This window comes from Primulina huaijiensis, chromosome 12 (assembly GCF_012295235.1).
Source record: "Primulina huaijiensis isolate GDHJ02 chromosome 12, ASM1229523v2, whole genome shotgun sequence".
In the NCBI taxonomy this organism is placed as follows: Eukaryota; Viridiplantae; Streptophyta; class Magnoliopsida; order Lamiales; family Gesneriaceae; genus Primulina; species Primulina huaijiensis.
The window spans coordinates 7,555,194-7,575,888 of record NC_133317.1 but is presented as its reverse complement, the minus strand read 5'-3'; the positions used below and the strand labels follow the sequence as shown (position 1 = coordinate 7,575,888).

Genomic DNA, 20,695 nt, shown 5'->3' with positions numbered 1-20,695 from the left:
CATCACTGGCCTTTATATTACGCCTATTCATTTGATCCAACAAACATTCACATCGTCAAACCTGGCCTGGTTGCAAAGTCCCCAGATTAGAGTTCCATACTGTAATAAAATCAGCTAGGATATTGTTCTCTTTCATTTTTCCCACAATGCCCCATTGCGTCAGAAGAATACCTCATTTTCTAGCATTGCTCCAAATACTTCTTCAGCTACTTTTAACTTCCCTTCTTCACATAGGCCATCAACCAGTGCTGTATAGGTGAGTATTTAACTTCACAGAACATCTCTTTTACAACCTTCAATGCATTGTCAATATTTCCCACTTTAAAATTAGCATCAATTAAAGAAGTATAGGTATATTCATTAGGTGTGAGACCAACTCGTCTCACGTCTACAAAAAATTTTATTCTCAAATTTACAAAAAACATTTAATCAGTGTATTCACTACAAGAAATTCTGCAAACAACAACGCACATACGACAACGGTTTTTGTGAAAAACCGTTGTCGTATGTTTTAACAACGGTTTTATCCAAAACCGTTGTCTTTTGAGGGTAAAAGACAACGGTTTTTGGGTTCAATTACAACGGTTCTATAAAACCGTTGTCTTTGAGCGTTTTTTTAGGGTCAATGACAACGGTTCAAACCGTTGTCTATTAGCGTGTTTTTTTGGATAATCGACAACGGTTTAAGAAAGAAACTGTTGTCGATTAGCGTGGTTTTCGGACAAACAACAACAGTTTTAACAAAACCCGTCGCATGTTTAAAATTAGCGACGGTTTTACAAAACCCGTCGCTAACATTAGCGACAATGTTCTGAAACCGTCGCTAATGTTAGCGACGGTTTAAATATAAACCGTTGCAAATTTAAAAAATGCGACGGTTTCAACATTACCGTCGCCAATAGCGACGGTTTAAACAACAACCGTCGCAAATTGTCTATAAATATCACATTTTCGGTCCATTTTCCTCCATAACACTTCACAATACTTAAAATTTTTCTCTTTTACACCATTTTATCACTTCACACAACACTTAAAATTTTTCTCACCACTTCACAACAATTAAAATTTTTCTCTCTTACACCATTTTATCACTTCACGCAACACTTAAAATTTTTTTCTCTTACACAATTTCACACAACACCTAAAATTTTTCTAACCACTTCATGACACTTCAAAATTTTTTCTCTCTTATACAATTTCACACAAAACGTAAAATTTTTCTCTCTTACACGATTTTACTACTTCACAACACTTAAAATTTTTTTCTTTTACACGATTTTAATTTCGATTATAAGTTTTTTTTAGATTTATTAAATTATTAAAAGTATTTTTTTTATTTTTCGGAACAAATTAGCGACGGAAATTGTGATTAATAACCGTCGCTAATATTAGCGACGGTCTTGATTGATAAATGTCGCTAATTTCAAATTAGCGACGGTTAAGTAAACCGTCGCTCATTTAAACTAGCGACGGTTTAATGAACTGTCGCTAATTTTGAATTAGCGACGGTTTGGGATAAAACCGTCGCTAATATTTTTTAGCGACGGTTTTTTTTTACCTATCACAACAGATAAAAACCGTTGTCGTTGAACAGACTTTCAACAACACCCTCAGTTACAACAGTTTTAAGAAGGCTACGACAACGGATTTTATCCGTTGAAAATCCGTTGTCGTTTGCCGTTTTTGGTGTAGTGATTATATGTAATTATGTATGGATTACAACCTGCTCCTTTCATCTCCTCGTAAAAACTGTTGGTTATTTGCATCAAGGCTGCCACCTCATGTTTGTTGTATCAAGTTTACTGTTATTCTTTATGTCTTCTTGTTTGTTAGTCAAGTTTAATAAGTCAATTGTCAGTTCCTAAATTATAGGCAAATTGTTAGTTTGTTGGTTATTTATTAGTCTATAATTGTAAAGCTTCCGTTGAATAAAACTGAACTTCTCTGCTTTCTTTTCCAATATATCTTCCAACATTTTTCATGCTTTTGTGCAAAGATCATATTTCATATATTTATTCTTTCTTATTTAAACTATCAAAGTGGTATCAAAGCTCTCTTCTTAAGGGATCTGTGAGTTCATTTAATTGTTTGAAATGGAAAGTGAATCTCATTTTTCATCAATGGCTCCACCTGTCTTTGATGGAGAAAATTATCAAATGTGGGCAGTGCGTATGGAAACGTACTTGGACGCATTGGATTTATGGGAAGCTGTGGAAGAGGATTATGAAGTTCAACCTCTTCCAGCTAATCCTACTATGGCACAGATCAAGACACAAAAGGAGAAAAAGACAAGAAAATCAAAGGCGAAAGCATGCTTATTTTCAGCGGTTTCGTCAACGATTTTCACAAGAATTATGTCTCTCAAAACAGCTAAGGCAATTTGGGACTATCTAAAGGGAGAATATGCAGGAGATGAAAGAATTAAAGGAATGCAAGTTCTAAACTTGATCAGGGAATTTGAACTTCAAAGAATGAAAGACTCAAAGACAATTAAAGATTACTCTAACAAGCTTCTCAATATTGCAAACAAAGTAAGACTTCTTAGATCTGAATTTACTGACACAAGAATTGTTGAAAAAATTCTTGTTATAGTACCTGAAAGATATGAGGCAACTGTCACTACCTTGGAGAATACAAAAGACTTGACAAAAATTTCTCTTGCTGAATTGTTGAATGCTTTGCAAGCACAAGAGCAGAGAAGACTAATGAGGGAGGATACAACATCTGAAGGAGCTTTGGCAGCCAAACATCAAAATTTGGCCAAATACAAAAAGAAGAAGAAAAATTTCGAACGGAATGAAGCAAGTACATCCGTTTTTCCAAAAGGAAAAAATGGAAATAAAAAAAATTCCTATCCAGTTTGCCAACATTGTGGAAAGAAGAGTCATCCTTCATTTAGATGCTGGAGGAGACCTGATGCTAAGTGTTCCAAGTGCAATCAACTTGGGCATGAAGCAGTGATATGCAAAGAAAAAGCTCATCATCAAGAAGTTGAAGCCCAAGTTGCAGATCAAGAGGATGAGGATCAGCTTTTTGTGGCATCTTGCCTTGCAAGCATTAGCTCATCTGAAAGATGGTTGATTGACAGCGGATGCACCAACCACATGAGTCATTAAGGTAAAAATTGGAGATGGTTGATTACATTTCTGTCAAAGGAAAAAGAACAATTGTCATAACAAGTGCTGCAGGTACAAAGAAAATCTTTGATGTTCTTTATGTGCCAGAAATTAACCAGAATTTGCCAAGTGTTGGTCAATTATTGGGAAAAGGCTTTAAAGTAATCTTTGAAGATGGTTTTTGTCGCATTCTTGATGCCATGAGTCTAGAAACTCTCAAGGTTATAAAGAAGGGTAATAGTTTTTCTTTTGATCTCATGAAAAAAGAACTTGTTGCTTATTCTACTGAAATCAGCAACATTGCAATATGGCACAAGAGGCTCGGTCATTGTCTTTTGGAAAAGTTGCAGCTCATGCAAGCAAAAAAGCTGACAATTGGCTTACCAAACTTTGGAGATCACTTGCTAAACTGTTATACTTGTCAGGCCATTGTGCTTTGGAAAAGATGCAGCTCATGCAAGCAAAAAAGATGACAATTGGCTTACCAAACTTTGGAGATCACTTGCTAAACTGTTATACTTGTCAATATGGTAAACACAGAAGAATACCATTCCCAAAGTCAACTTGGAAGGCCACTCAAAAGCTTCAACTTATTCACACAGATGTATTCGGCCCTCAAAGAACACCATCATTAGCAGGTAGTCGGTATTACATCAGTTTTATAGATGATTTTACAAGATTTTGCTGGCTTTTCTTCTTAAAATTCTTTTCTTCTTAAAATTCAAATCAGAAGTTGCTGGAGTATTTTGGAAATTCAAGAAAATTGTGGAGAATCAGAGTGGCTGTAGGATTCAGACAGTAAGATCTGATAATGGAAAAGAATACACTTCACAGGAATTCAATTTGTTCTGCGAGAAAGCCGGCATAGAACACCAATTAACTGCTCCATATACTCCGCAACAAAATGGAGTTAGTGAAAGGCGAAACCAATATATAATGGAGATGACCAGATGTATGCTTCATGAGAAGGAGTTACCCAAAAATTTTTGGGCTGAAGCAGCATGTACAGCAGTTTTTTTGCAAAACAGATTGCCCTCCAAGGCTTTGAAGGATAAAACTTCATTTGAGGCATGGTATGGTTATAAACCTTCACTCAAATTCCTAAGAGTATTTGGTTGTATTTGTTTCTCTCACGTTCCACAGGTCAAGCGGGATAAACTAGACAAAAGGTCCGAACCAGGCATCTTTGTGGGTTATAGTTCTGCCTCTAAAGCCTACAAGGTGTATCAACCTCAAACAGGGAAGTTAATTGTTAATAGAGATGTGTTCTTCCTTGAGGAAGATAAGTGGAACTGGGAACAAACAAAAGACGCATCTACAAGCAAGATAAAACCAAGTTTGCCAATCCAAACTTTAGAAATTGAAGCGGAAACGGAAGATGATCCACCAATCCGTGGAACAAGATCACTTCATGATATTTATCAAAGATGCAATGTAGCCATTTGTGAACCTGCATGTTATGAAGAAGCCATTAAAGACCAAAAGTGGAAAAAGGCAATGGAAGAGGAGCTGTCAATGGTAAAAAAAGAACAAGACTTGGGTGCTAGTTGATAGGCCAAAGGATAGAAAAATAATTGGAATAAAATGGGTGTTTAGGACCAAGTTCAATGCTGATGGGTCTATCAATAAGCACCAAGCTAGGTTGGTTGCCAAGGGATATGCTCAAATTTTTGGAGTCGATTACTCCGACATATTTGCCCTGGTTGCCAGATTAGACACTATACGGTTGGTCCTAGCTATAGCAGCTCAAAATAGGTGGAAAATATTCCAGCTAGATGTAAAATCAGCCTTCCTAAATGGTCTACTTCATGAGGAGATCTTTGTTGAGCAACCAGAAGGATTCATTGAAGAAGGCCATGAAGACAAAGTGTGCCTACTAAAAAAGGCACTCTACGGCTTAAACAAGCTCCACGAGCTTGGTATAGTCATATAGATGATCATTTATTGAGCTTGGGTTTTGAAAAAAGTCTATCGGAAGTCACCCTATATTTTAAGAAACAAAATAATGATTTTCTTATTGAGTCTTTGTATGTGGATGATTTGTTGGTGACAGGTAGCAATGCCAAGCTTATTGATGGATTCAAGCAAGATATGATGATGGTCTTTGACATGACAGATCTTGGGCTAATGACATATTTTCTTGGCATGAAAATCAAACAAGCTGATGGAGAAGTTTTCATCTGTCAGAGAAAATATGCTAAGGAAATACTTAAAAAGTTTCATATGGAGGAATGCAAAGAAATGGCTACACCAATGAATCAAAAAGAAAGCTTAAGCAAGGAAGATGGTTCAGACAAAGTTGAAGAAAACTATTTCAGAAGTATGGTTGGATGTTTGATGTACCTAACTGCTACTAGGCCAGATATTCTCTTTGCTGTAAGCATTCTCTCTCGTTTTATGCATTGTGATAATGAAATGCACCTTCGAGCAGCAAAAAAAGTCATTAGATATATCAAAGGGACTGTTGACCATGGTGTAAAATTCAAGAAGTGTCAAAACTTCAAGTTGACAGGATTTTCTGATAGTGATTGTGGTGAATCCAAAGATGATATGAAGAGTACAATTGGGTATTTTTTTTTCTTAATATAGGATCTGGTGTGTTTTCTTGGTGTTCCAAGAAGCAAGAAAATAAGGCACAATCCAGTGCAGAGGCAGAATTTGTTGCTGCTACAGCAACAGTAAACCAAGCAATGTGGTTGAGAAAGTTGTTATGTGACTTACACTTGAAGCAATTAAAAGTTACAGAGGTATTTGTTCACAACCAAGCCGCAATATCAATATCACATAATCCAGTTTTTCATGGAAAAACCAAACATTTTAAGATCAAGTTGTTCTTTTTAAGAGAAGTGCAAAAAAAAAGGAGAAGTGGGCTTGATTTATTGCAAATCTGAAGATTAACTTGCTGACATATTCACAAAACCTCTTCCAGCAAACAAATTTGAGTTTCTTACACAAAGACTTGGAGTTTGCAGAAGGAGGAGTGTTGGTTATTTGCATCAAGGCTGCGACCTCATGTTTGTTATATCAAGTTTACTGTTATTCTTTGTGTCTTCTTGTTTGTTAGTCAAGTTTAATAAGTCAATTGTCAGTTCCTAAATTATAGGCAAATTGTTAGTTTGTTGGTTATTTATTAGTCTATAAATTGTAAAGCTTCCGTTGAATAAAATTGAAGTTCTCAGCTTTCTTTTCCAATATATCTTCTAACATTTTTCATACTTTTGTGCAAAGATTATATTTCATATATTTATTCTTTCTTATTTAAACTATCAAAAACTAATCATATGATCCAGCTCGCCGAGTTTTCCATGAGCTTATATGTAAGAGTTGTAAGTGACAACATCAGGAAAAATATCCATGACCTTCATTTTGTCAAACAAGCTTTTTGCAGGTAGCAAGTTCCCTTCTTTACAAAAATAACCGATAACTAAGTTATAGGTATAGAAGGATTGTGCTATTCCAGCCCCAAGTCCATATCAGTAAAAAACTTCTTCACCAAAACTCCATCTGTCACCTTTGAACACTTATGCAAAAGAATATTACAAGACCTCGCTTTCGGCACAATTCTGAAGTTTCTCATCCTCAAGAAACACTCCCTAGCTTCCTCTAGCAATCCCAACTCAACAAGTACACTAAATAGCGCATCAAACACCCCATAGCCTGGTCTGCAGGCGTTCCTTGTCAACCACAAAACATCCAATATACTACTGCAAGGAGATTGTTTGATACCATTTTCACCAAGTTTCTTCAGTACTCTAACCAGTTGTATAAGAATATCGTGGGCATTATATATGGTACATTCTCGAACAGAACAAAATGCGAGCAGCTACACAGTAATTCCCCACCGTAAGCAAAAACCCATTTTGTGATTGAGCCCACTTGAACCATTTCAAAGCTAATAAAGGATCTTGCTTCAGTTCAACCAAGATTTTCGACACCCAATTGGGAGCTAAAGCTGACTCAAAGAATCCAAGCTAGTGACCTACAATCATCCCATCTCCCTTCACTCACAATTTTCTTTATCGTTCCTCTATCGAACAGTCCATCAAATATACTAAAATCTGGAGTTGTAGAAAAGGGGTATCCACAAACAAAGAAAAAATGAGTTGCCCAAATGAATACTTTCCCTGAAAACACGTAATATGAAGAAATCTGTACAGATGTTCTACAAGCAGCATCATAGCGACATCTTGTGATCCTGCGGAACAGAAAAAACATGGCTAGACCAACAGCAAGGATACATGAGTCCGATTTGAAACTGTTTAGATTGGACTTTGGATCAAACTCAAATCTTAAAAGTTAGTTCAAAAAATTCAACCGATGTTAGACGACTAACTAACCTATCACGTCAAGAAATGAACATCTAAAGCGTGAAGTTTACAAATGACTCAAGACAGAATGGGTGACCTAACTATATGAACAGTCCAACACATAACGATGGAACTGAGCTCTGATATCATGTTAAGATTAGAACTTGGACACAGAAAACTAACTTTTTGTTACAGAGAAGTTGGATCGTAATTAGGTCATCTCCAACCACAAAATCTATTTTAATGCAAATTTTACACTAAAATAGTGCGATTTCTGCAACAAATATAACATTCATCTCCAACCCATTTACTTCAAATCGTACACCAAAAAAAATATTCTCGAAATATTCCTTTTATTTTATATATATTAATTATTATATTTTATTTAATATATTTTTAATTATGAATAATGCTTTATTAATAATAAATTAAATAATAATATNAATTATAAATAATATTTATAATTTTAAATATAAATATTTATAATAAAAAAATAAAAAAATAGAAAACCCTTGCGCCAAATTGGCGAGGGGTCTCCTCCTGCGCCGAATTTGGTGCAGGAGTAAAGGGCTGCACTATTTTGGTTAAATAGCGCAGCTCTCATTGGAGCAATCAAAACTGTTTTGGTGCAGCTTTGGAGATGACCTTATGTGCTATATATTTCTGTAGCTGAAGAAACACTTTATTATTTTCTTGAAAAATCGTAAGGAATTTAACCCCAACTCATGGTTTTGCAGGAGGTGTGTTGGCCGTAGAAAAATCGATAAGGTAGTCAGTTTTTCTTATTTTTAAAATAAAAGTTACCAATTTTTTGAAGTTGAAACGACAAAGATAAACTATACGACGATTTAGCTTTTTGGAAATAAAAAATATAATTTTAGAATATACCAAAAATTAGTTATTTTATATGTTTAATTTTAATTAATCATATAGATAGATTTAGGCGACGTGAACTTTATAAGGAAGATTATAAGTAATAACAATTGAGTAATGCAAACATTTCAAAATGTAAAAACTGAAAATTTAAATTTCTATCAATATTAATTATGATGTAAAATATAATTATATCGTTACTGTAATCTAAATATTCGTCAATAAAACATATTTAAATATCCATAATTCTTAATTAATACCTTACATTCTCTTGATCCATGCAAACCTTTACATTCATTTGGTATCTCTGTAGTTTATACATATATATATTTGAAGATTAATTAGTAAATTTGACAAGGTTATTGTAACCATTCAAGTGAAAAATATTTTTGAAAAAGAAATGTTCATAAAGAGAAGTCGTAAATATTTGTATGAGACCGTCTTACGCGTTAATTTTGTGAAACAAATATCCAACCCAACCCAACTAATAGAAATACATTAATTTTTATATCAAAAACATTATTTTTTTTTTGAATAGACATATTGATCATATCGATTCATAATCTCACGAATATAAATTTGTAAATCAGCTTATAACTCATAAGAAATCTACCCTTTGTTGTTTTAGGAAGAGAAAAGGGTGATCGATGTGTATAAAAAACACGAAGAAAAATCCATCACAAAACAACCCCATTAGAACTTAGCCATATTCACATGAAACAAGTTCCAAGCATATGATTCCCTTTATTTATTCTTGTGCAGCAAAAAAGTAAATATGTGACTATCGGATATACATGTCCTAATACTTTGATTATAGAGTTTTAAAAAAAATATGGCACAATACATAGTTAAAGGTTTATTAAACATAAATTATTATTATTATTAAATCAACATCTCTGTTCCCACCTATTAATTATGTTGGTCACATTTTAATTATTTCTTCAATTAAAAAAAAATTAGGAAAATCGTACTGCAGTTGTAAAGCCCCCATCGATAGATTACGTTGAAATATTGGAAGAAAATAAACAAATTAATAAAAGAGAAAAAAACCCAGAGACTTGCTTTTAAATCCTTGAATTCAAATACAAATGTATGTTCCTACACTTGTTTGTATACTCAAATATCATATGTTAATATCAGATATGAAAGAGATGATACTCAAATATCATATATTAATACCACATTTTCAATGTTTTGTACCGATTTTCATCAGAGGAAAAACAACAATAATTGTGATACATTTTTTACACTCAAAAATCGTATAATAATATTATATTTGAAACATTTGGTACTCAAATATAATATATTAATAACACATTTTTAATATTTTGTACCGATTTTCATCGAAGAAAGGACATGGTTCATTAATATCAATACTTGTTATATATTTTTGAGTACTCAAAAATCATATATTAATATCATATCTGAAATATTTCGTAATTATATACTATTAATATCATATCTGAAATATTTCGTAATTATATATTAGTATCATATTTTCAATGTTTTGTATCGATTTTCATCGTAGAAAAAAAATGTTGATCCAAATACTGTAAAAATGTTTTTTTTTTTTTTTTTTTTTTTTTTTGTTTTATTTCTTTNCATAATTTTATATTTATTATTTGCATGGAAGAAATTAATGGCAGAAATTAAGCCACGCGTTTGTCGACGCTTTCATTTTTATAATTTCGATTTTATTTTTTAAAAAAAATATTATTTACTGTTTCATTAATAATTTTTTAAAAAAAAAAAAAAGCTCAAAATGATGGTTGTATTAGTAAAAAATAACAAATACATAATATGTTAAATAAATAACTCATACCGTCAATATATCAAAAAATTGGCAAAAACTTGTGTGAGACGGATTTTTTATTTGGGTCATCCATAAAAAAGTATTACTTTTTATGCTAAGAGTATTACTTTTTGTTGTGAATATGGATAGGGTTGACCCGTCTCACAGATTAGGATCTGTGAGACGGTCTCACATGAGAGTCAGTCCAAAAAATTTATCCCATAAAACCAAATGTTTAGTTGTAATTATAATTTATTCATACATTAATTATTTATCATGCATCAATCAAATAATTGCATACAAAATTACAGTATTAATCTTAACATATGAATTTTATTTACATTCATTAATTATTAATTATCATTTAATATTACTATTCCACATTTATCTCAAACATTTTAATAATTACACGGTTTTTTTTTTAAATGAAATTCGATCTCATCTATCCATGTAAACGGACCCTAAGACAACGACTGTTAGATAATTGTTGGCCACTGCAAATGAATCGCCTAAAATGCCTTTCATGAACATATATGAAAGAATACATTTTTCTATAATTAATAAACAGAGAGAATAATATTTTTGTCTTTTGTTTTAAATTTATAAATTCACTACTAAATAGTATTCTTCGAAATATATAATGTAAATCGAATTTTAAAACAATATACATACCATCATCAAAATATTTTTCTTGATTTTCATTTCTTTGCTTAATTTATTTCTCGCTTTATATTCATCTATAAATTTTATCAAATAAACAAATCTATATAAATATGTCTTGAATATTTTAATGATTGTGAATAGTCTTGGACAGTGTACACATGAGACAACTTGAGCTCGTGCTCAAAAAGATCTAAAATCTTTATAGGATAATTTTATGTTTAAATGGTGTTTGGTGGAACTCGATCGAGCTCAAGCGCGAGCTCAACTCGAGTTTTGATTGAATTATTTATGAGTAATTTGACTCGCTAACACCACTAACTTTTGATGAAGTGATTAAATTAAAATAGATGTATGTTATACTCCAAATAATATCTTAGATCCCACGAGTATACGGTGGGGTCAACCCTATCCCATGTGAAAAATTGCACAGGGAGTATATATAGCTTAGTCAAATTGAGGGGATAATTCAATTTTNTAAATTATGTTGACATTATATTGCAAGTAGTTGGCTGATATTAAAATAGTGTACTTCATAAGCATGAAACATCGTGTTAATTCAAATTAAAAAATATAAATATACATCCATTGGGATTCTAGCTCCCTTATATTTAATTCAAGAAAACCTGCGCTAGGAAACGTAAGTCCTCTAATAATGGGACAAAATTGAATTAAGCTAATAAATTAATGTAATTTGTGTTCTGAAAAATATAGAAACTTGAAGGAAGGTCATGCATTAAGCATAGGCATTCAGAAATTGCATAGATTGGATAACTTGTATCCAAATATTAGATGTACTTGATACAAGTCGATCTTTCTAATAAGTGTCAGCTCAAAATTAACCATTGATTGTCACATGTTGAATTCAACATAATTAAAGAAACCGCCACACCAATAAAAACCCCCCCGAAATTATTGTAACAAAAATATAGTAGAAAATGTTACATCAGACACCGGATAAGAATAGCAAGTAACCAAAGAATTATATTGGGGTGCGTGATATTTGAGATGCTGTAAATTATAGTTTTTAATAAAATGATAAGCACTCGGTCTTATAAATTATTTGTTAACTAAACAATATTTAGTCATATATTGGATCAGTAAATAAAAAAATATTTCTCAAAGAAAAAGTTATAATATAATCATCATATATATCATTTTAAAAACTTGAAAGGAAAATATGACAATTTCTTGTGTTTGAAAATTCTACACCTAAATTATCTTGAGCCCTAAGTAGCTTTCCTTTTCGTCTTTACAACTGGAACTTTTCTGCAACTTGCAACGATGCCATCTAGCTGCTCCACCATTTCCACCCTTCTCTCCCAATGAATTAAATTAAAAGAACCAAAAAGTACACACTCAATCGACTAATTAAAAACTAAACAATTAATTGTTACAAAGCATCAATAACCTTTTGTTTCTTCATACATTGTAACCCGACAAGCTCCATTTCTCTAATCCTTACATAATCAATGGCTGCAGCTGCAGCATTATTCTTACTTGGTGTTTCAAATATGTTCACTCCAAACAACCTAATATTCTGAATTGGCTGATCCCGGCCTGATGCTTCGTCGACTTTTGGATTTAATGTGTTCCTTCGAGATGACCAATCTATATAAAGCTGCTTATCGGGGCCGGTGGATCGTTGAAAGCTAACAATGTCACCGGCCCGAAGATTCTTCTCCTTCACAAATCTGCTCCAGCCCTTGGTCAACACGTAGCTTTGGCTGCTATTCCAGTAGGAATAGCGGAACCTCCACACTTTGCCTCCCATGTCTTCGAAATTCAACAGAACTCCTTTTGAATTGTTGCCATTTTGTAAAGGGAAGTGTTTTTCGGCGTGCTGTTTAGGTATAACAAGCCTGTTGAGTTTACCTACGTCGCTAGGTGTCACTGCCTTTTCGAACAGCTGGTCGCGGGACTTCGCCACCCTCCCGCCGCCGCAGGTGAAGCTGAAGATCCCATTGGTCACGGCTCTCGTCCCGCCTACGTATATTTTCCGGCCTTGTTCCAGTTCATCATTGTACGTGTGTTTTCTGAGCATGTCCACAATCTCAGCTTTCGAATGAGAGTTCAAGAAAGCTGTTTCCACCTCGTCTTCTTCACTCTCCGACAATGGCTTGAAATTCGTTACAGCATCACGGCCGCGGAACCGCTGCGCCGCCGTGTCGTAAGCTCTGGCAGCCTCTTCCTCTTCATTGAAAGTGCCTAGCCAAACCCTCTGATGCTTCTCGTAGATTTGAGCACCCCACCTTCCATTAGGTTGAGGGACAACGCCTTTGAATCTTGATGAAGGGAGCTTCCTCGACTCCGCTTCGATGCCGTTTTCAGGGTCGATAACAACGCTAGATCCGCTGCCAACGCGGCAGAGAGACGCGGGAGACTTGGTCAAAGTCTCCGGTGAGGCGGAGGAGGGCGGTAGCGGCGGCGTGGTTGACGCGGAATCACTTGTTATGCTTTGATCATCAAGAGAGCTTCCATCCATTTTATGTTTTGTAGAAAAAAAATGGTAAGGGAAATTGAGATAAACTATGCTTTTGGGCAGAAAGATAAAAAGAGAGACAAGTGATTTATGTTTTTGTTGGGAAGAGGTGTGAATATATAGAAATAGAAGGTGCCCTAAATTCGTATATATATATATAAAATATGATATTATAAAGTAGTTTCATATCATATATCATGCATATTAATTAATCTCGAAAATTTTATATTATAGTATTTTCTATTTTGGAGAGATAAAATAAGATGTGGGTGAGGTGGGTCAACCCAAGGAAGGAACTTGGAAGATTGGGGGATCCTGAAATATGATGGCAAGGATTGATGGGTGATAATCCACATTTATTATTATATTTTTAGATTTTATAAAATTTTATTTATGGTATGGAGGTGAATAATAATCATATTATATACAATAATAGTTAGTAGAAGATGTGTATGCGTATGTTGTGGGGTAGGGTATAAAGATGTTGAAGATATATAGCAAGTTGATTGTGGATTCACATGAGCTGTGTGGACCTTTTGTTCAAGCAAGTTCATCCCCCCATGAAATCTGCTGCTACTACTGATCATTAGATTCTAGCGTGTTTTGCTTATATATAATTCTATTATTATAATTACAAATATGTCGATGACTCGTAGTTTTTCTGAAATCGAGATTTGAGACATGATCAGTCTTAAGTTTCGAAATGCAATGGTACATGTTTATACATGTATACACAGATCACTTGTATTGATCATTAGATCATCTCCAAACCTATTGTACTATCGTTATATAACACTAACTTCAAGATAGTGTAATTCTTACACCAATTCGTTTCGCTAACGCTGAAAATAACTAAAATAGTGTTGGATTACTTTGTTTTTATAAAAGATCAGGTGAATTAAGAGGATTGTTGGGTTGCATGATCATTAACTAAGAATGATTGAAAATTAATTATGTGGAATTATGAATGGAAGAAATATATGATAATGGTGGATATTTGATTAAATATCATGAGCAAAATAAGAGAATTTAAAAGAAGAAAAATTAAATAATTACTTTTTTTTTTGGTAAGTGACACTAATTAGTATTTAAAAGTTAGAGTGAGGATGATACAATCTGTTTCCACTAGTATGGGACATTTTTAACCGGGGGTGGATGGATACATATACATGAATAACAACAATAACAATAATAACAATAATAAATAAATAAGAGATAATAACAAATAATAATATTGGATCTATTTTTGACTGGGGGTGGATGGATACATATAAAAATGAATAATAACAATAGTAAATAAATAAGAGATAATAACAAAAAATAATATAGGATGCTATGATTATATATTAAGAATTTATGCCCATGATATTTTATTTATTAGCTGGCATGATTTGATTGGTATTCTCCATATTTATTTTGTCTTACTNTATTAAATTAGAGCCATTTTAATTCACTGATTGAGTGAATGTTTTAAATATGTTAATCAAATATTAACAAAATATTTGATATTATATATCAAACACTAATTTGTACAAAACTCTAAGAAATTGTCATCGTATATATAATACTTTGTTATAATAATAACTATTATTTACTCGTACGATGCATATAATGTTATTTTATTCAATTAATTAGTAAAATTATTAAAGTGTTTTAAATTTTATTAAAATTATTGATATAATATAATTAATATATTTAAATTTTAAATATTATTATAAAAATTATTATACGAAAAATGTTTATATCATTTGATATAATATTTAAATTAGGATAAATATTTTTTGGATTTAAATTGATTTTTTTTATTTTGGTCGAGTGTAACTATTATTAATAAAAAATAGAAAAATATATTTAAAAAATCAGATATTATTTTGTCTATCAAAATTTTAAACAATAAATAAATATTTTTCAAAATGTCAAATTTTTTGTCATTTATTAGATTACTCATCAAAATTCGTAATATATATGTTACAAACATCTAAAATTATATATGTTGATAGGATCAATAGTAGTATTTAAAAGGGACAAAAAATTGTGTGAGACGGTCTCACGGGTCATATTTTGTTAGACGGATCTCTTATTTGAGTCATCCATGAAAAAATATTACTTTTTATGCTAAGAGTATTACTTTTTATTGTGAATATCGATAGCTTTGACCCGTCTCATAGATAAAGATTCGTGAAAGGATGGTTGAATAAATACTAAACACAATTTACTTTTTAAAAATTAATTTATTCGGGTTGACAACTGAATTATATATTTCGATTTTCAATGTCAGTTGATTACCAAATAAGTGCGGAAAGAAGACAAGCTGACATATTAGAACAAATCAAATAATGGCTTAGTTATATAAACTAAAAGTTGAAAGTATTCAGATTTGTTTCCGGATGTTCGGAGAACTCACTCCTATATCACATATTCTTTCTTTTGGAAGGCTCACACTAGAAGATTTTGGATATTACAAGTAAATTTCAAAATATTGGTTCAGTTTGGAATTAAACACTGTTAAACTGAAACTTCTAGTACACCTCAACTGAAAGAATAACAATATACCAACTGCTTTCAAATATAATGAATTAAGATATTGTTATATCCTTGCACTTAATATCCTTAATGATCATATACAATTCTTTGTAAAGTGTGCTCGACTGATTGAGTTTAGTTTTAATACTTGAATTCTTGAATGGTTGAATCTATTTAAAAAAGAACGTCGTATTTTATTAAATTGAAATCATTCTCTATTTATAGTCTCTGGATCTAACATCTTTGAGTTTCAAAAAGAATTTGTTCAAAAAAGAGGTGTTTGTTGGCATGAAAACTGATAGACTTATAAGAAAAACTTTATTTTGGGTCCAAATAAGTTTTTTTCGACTAGTCCAGTTTATGTAAATCATTTTAGTTTGTGGACATAGTCAGTTATGCTTGCTTTGGAATTCAGTTTTAACTTAAGTAGATTTTGCCTTAATTATTTGTTAACACCAAAACATAAATTTTTTTGTTCCAACATATGTAAGATTTTTTTCCGTAAATATTGTGATTGTCGATGATTGCAAATTGAATGAATAAAAAAGGTGGAGTTGTATCACACTTATAAAATCACACATACATTTATATGTATAATAAATTCAAATAAAAAAATACAAAAGATCTTGTGAGATCTCTCTGATAGATCAATTTTATAAGACAGATATTCAATCATCGAACTCATAAAAATTGTTATTTTTTATATCAAAACTATCAATTTTCACTGTAAATATAAATTAATTCGATTTATCTAAAATATACATATCCATACGACTATCCCAATCCTTTCTCATGAAAACAATAGTGAGTTAACTTGAAAGGAGTATGGTTACGGGGATTCTGTACGGACAGTCCTATCCCCTCATCTTAGGACCCCGCATCCAATTAGTCATTCAAATTTCAATTAATTATTATATGGTTTTACATATGTATAGATAATAAATTTTATTTAAATTAAGATGAGAGGGTAAAACCGAGAATGGTTATTTTAATTAAATTTACGGTTTTTTTTTTAAACTATACACTCTCGTTGTCTCTTGTTTTTCCTTAACTGAAAGAATTTTTTAACTTGATAAAAAAAAAATTGAGAGAAAAAATGATAATTCGAACTTTTTTTCTTCAAAATCTTCATTATAATATGATTTTTTTCAAGAAAATATTTCATTTATATTTGAATTTTTTTAAAAATAATATATGAAATTTTTTTACTGATTTATGCGGGTGCATTATTATTTAAATGAGTTGTGTCATTATATTAATAGTGACACTCCTTAAAGCTGATCACATGATATTACACACGCTGTTAACATGTAATACTTTGCATGCATGTTCAGTTTATTTTTTTAATTAGTACTCTTAAAAATTGAAAAATTAATATAAAATTTAATTTTTTTGACTTTTAATAAATTTTTTTTTAGATTTTTTGTACATATATTTAATTTTTTTAGCAAAAAAATAAGGGGCCAAAAAAGTATGGATATTTTTTGCATTAAAAAATTACTTTAAAATATTATTTTATCTCTATTATGAAACAAGTGTTTACATAAATGATATCGCAAATAATAATAATAATAATAATAATCATCATCATATAATGAAAGATAATCTAAATTAAATCGTGTCATTCTCGTACAATTATCCTCTATTATTGGACAAAACGTTTTATCAACTACAAATCGGACTGATGTGCCATTACGGCTGTTCGTATATTAATTTTAGGGTATTATAATGCACATAATATATTATAATAATACAAATGCCATTATTTTAAGTTATCTTCTAAAATCGCTTGTTTATCTCGAATAGGAGTTTCTTTTGTTTGATTAATCTAAACCAAATTTTGGATATATTTTATTTTTTGTTACCGGAAAAACTTGTAATTTTATCAATTCAAAATAACAGATTTTATTATAAGATCTTCCAATAAAAATAAAATGAGTAGGTCTCTTGTGAGACGGTTTCACGAATCTTTATCTGTGAGACGTGTCAACCCTACCAATATTCACAATAAAAAGTAATATTCTTAGCATAAAAAGTAATATTTTTTCATGAATGACTCAAATAAGATATATGTCTCACAAAATACGATCCGTGAGACCGTCTAACACAAATTTTTGCCATTAATCAATTCAAATCCCAAATGATCAGGCAGGCTAGTGCCTCGAGTATGAATGAGTATTAATCTTGGATAGAATAATAATTTAAAAGGTTGCCACTAAAAGCGCACTTTCCAAACTCCCTAGTTTTTGTTTATTTCTCTACTTTTGACTTAGAGATGGGAATGCCACCTCAATTTTCTGACCGACTAATATGCGACTTTAGTATTACGTGAAGAATAAAATATATTTTATTTATATTTGCACGTTTGTAGATTGAAAAAGATATCACGCAATATTCGGTAAGTGATATTTAATTTTTCTCCCAACTTATTTACTCATCCCAATTCAACGCAATGGAAGCATGTAAATTAATCTCATTTATATTTAATTTATATCATTCACGAAAAAAAAAATTCACGTCAGTATTAGAAAATCTTCGACTATTGCTTGATTTTCTTATATCAACTAAAATAAAAACCCGGCCTAACGGGTCAAACCATGATATTAAATTAAGTTTATATTATATATCACTTTAAATTATTCGATTAATTAGTGTTTATTCACGATATTAGTATAGTTTATTGCTCAATAATTTATTATTGTAGTAAATTGATATGTTACTAACATTTCGGTTTTTTTTAACATATAATAATACAAAAGGTTATAGAAAACATTATTCTTTAAATATTTTTTTTTCCATATTGCACATTATATTTTATTCTTAAATAAATAGAAATATATAGATTTGTCATTCGTGGAAATTAAATTACCCCTAACTAAAAGACTATAGAATTTTGATAGGACTTGAACCCGAAAATATATAGGAATCAAGTAAAAGGCTTTCCCATCAATTGTTGTTAATGAATACATTTCATTTGTATAATTTTGATGCGAAAGCTGTCACAGTTCGACGCGGAAATGTAACTTTTTTGAAGAATTTTCAGCCATGGTTTCTTGGCTAATAATTGAAGAATTTGTCAAGTTTTTTTATTTTCGAAATTGTTAGTAGGATTTATCCAAAAGACCTTCATGAGATCTGCAACATGAAGATACCAAGATTTGAAAATTATGTTAGAAAATTCTAAATCGAGGCAAGAGAGAATCTTTGTCTTTAAGACGAATTTGTCCTACACAAAGTGCTCACAAGATATGACAATTGTCTCTCAAGATACAACGACTTCCAACTTGTGATAGCAGCAACACTACATATCACAAGTTCAACAATAAAATAATATAACAAACTCTCTTAAAGAAGAAATAATAAGTGCAAACACAAGATGAATGCAGATGTCTTCAGAAATATGATTAGTATATGATAAAGATGTTTGATTTTCTATATTTAACGTTGTTAAAATGAAGAGACATGTTGTTTCAGTCATATGAGTGTCTCTTTTTGCATTGAAGGAAACATCAAAAGATACCATTTGGATGAAATGGTATTAGAAAACTCGAAAAAACCAATCACTTGTTCATGAAACTGTGCTACGCCAGCACTGCCTACATTTTCAAGGCAGAATGTTGTGTGATAGGGCGGCTAAAAAGGGTCACCACTGTGTAGCACCCACCGCTTGGAAAATCCAGGTAGCTCTTGGGGCTCTAGGGCACCCTAGCGCTCCCTTGTGGGCACTTCCCAGACAGATTTTGAAGCACCGATTTTTTTCTCCATCGTTTGTTTCGATTTTTCTCTTCTTTTTTGTATTCATTCATTAAGCTCAAATTTCCAAAAATCTCCCACATGAATGAAATTTATGCACGAATACACGTGATGTCGAAAGAAAGTTTACTTGAAAAACTACGTACATCAATCCAAACAAGCATGTCGTTGAAGTTTTGAACTCCATCTTTCCTTTTTTTTTTTTTTTTTTTTTTTTTTTTTTTTTTTTTNTGAAAAATTATCACTCTAAAGATATGTCTATGTATAACTTATTATCATGGTATTCTATTTCTCCAACTTGCTGAGTATTTCACAAAACGCTCACCTCCTTACTCCACTCCCCAGACAAAGGTGAAGAACAAGTAGAAGATGAGAAATAAGACCAATTTTGGTGCTCCTGAAGGAATCTGAAGCTATGGAGATCAAGTCCCTAGTTTCAAAGTTTATAAGTTTAATTGTAACAGCTTCCGCATTTTGTACATTTTCTTTGTAAGAACGGTTTTCATGATATTCGACTTTTGCATATGTAAAAACGATGTTATTTTATGAAATAGACTTGTTTTGACTATCTTTTTGCTATGAGACTTATTGTTCATGTTAAACAATATCGGATGTCATTTACGTTTCAGTCTCGAGACGCGACACCTCCTACTTGAAAATTCCAGCCAGCTCTAGTGGTCTACAGTGTCTCGTGTTGTTTGGGCAATTCACATACAGCTTTTGTAGCATCGATTTTTTCCTCAATTTTTTTTAGTTTCCTAATCTTCTTTGTTTAATTTATTCATTATATATATATCTAATAATTGAAGAATTTGTCAAATTTGTTTACATCAATTATTGATTCAAGACTTAATTGGTCTGGAAAAAGTCATGTATTTTCATATAACTTCAACTTTTCATGTGCAAGACAAATGTTGTAACAATTTATTTAATTCAGCTGCCTCCAATAGAAAAATCCTTATACACGATTGACCTCCCACCAATAATAACTTTGAGTAGGTATCATGTGAGACCGTTTCACGGATTTTAATATGTGAGACGGGTCAACCCGACCCATATTCACAATAAAAAGTAATACTCTTAGCATAAAAAGTAATATTTTTTCATGGATGACCCAAATAAAATATCCGTCTCACAAATACGACCCGTGAGACCGTCTCACACAAATTTTTGCTAATAACTTTTTAGT

General features: G+C 31.6%; 2 protein-coding genes and 1 pseudogene across 2 annotated transcripts; 1 reads left to right on the top strand and 2 right to left on the bottom strand.

Annotated features, from left to right (window-relative positions):
* Window positions 1-2,031: 2,031 nt before the first annotated feature.
* LOC140989590 (uncharacterized) lies at window positions 2,032-3,534 on the top strand. The gene has a single exon (XM_073458860.1). It carries the CDS (start codon window positions 2,094-2,096, stop codon window positions 3,114-3,116), a length of 1,023 nt encoding a protein of 340 aa, XP_073314961.1. The 5' UTR covers window positions 2,032-2,093; the 3' UTR covers window positions 3,117-3,534.
* A 2,848-nt stretch (window positions 3,535-6,382) lies between these two features.
* On the bottom strand, window positions 6,383-7,348 carry LOC140990189 (putative pentatricopeptide repeat-containing protein At2g02150; annotated as a pseudogene).
* Window positions 7,349-11,863: 4,515 nt separating this feature from the next.
* On the bottom strand, window positions 11,864-13,349 carry LOC140990513 (AP2/ERF and B3 domain-containing transcription factor RAV1-like). Its single transcript, XM_073460240.1, has one exon. The coding sequence runs from the start codon at window positions 13,231-13,233 to the stop codon at window positions 12,142-12,144; it is 1,092 nt and encodes a 363-aa protein (XP_073316341.1). The 5' UTR covers window positions 13,234-13,349; the 3' UTR covers window positions 11,864-12,141.
* Window positions 13,350-20,695: the final 7,346 nt, after the last annotated feature.

Coding starts and splice junctions, on each gene's coding strand:
- LOC140989590 (XM_073458860.1), top strand. CDS start 2,094: ATGGAAAGTGAATCTCATTTTTCATCAATGGCTCCACCTGTCTTTGAT.
- LOC140990513 (XM_073460240.1), bottom strand. CDS start 13,233: ATGGATGGAAGCTCTCTTGATGATCAAAGCATAACAAGTGATTCCGCG.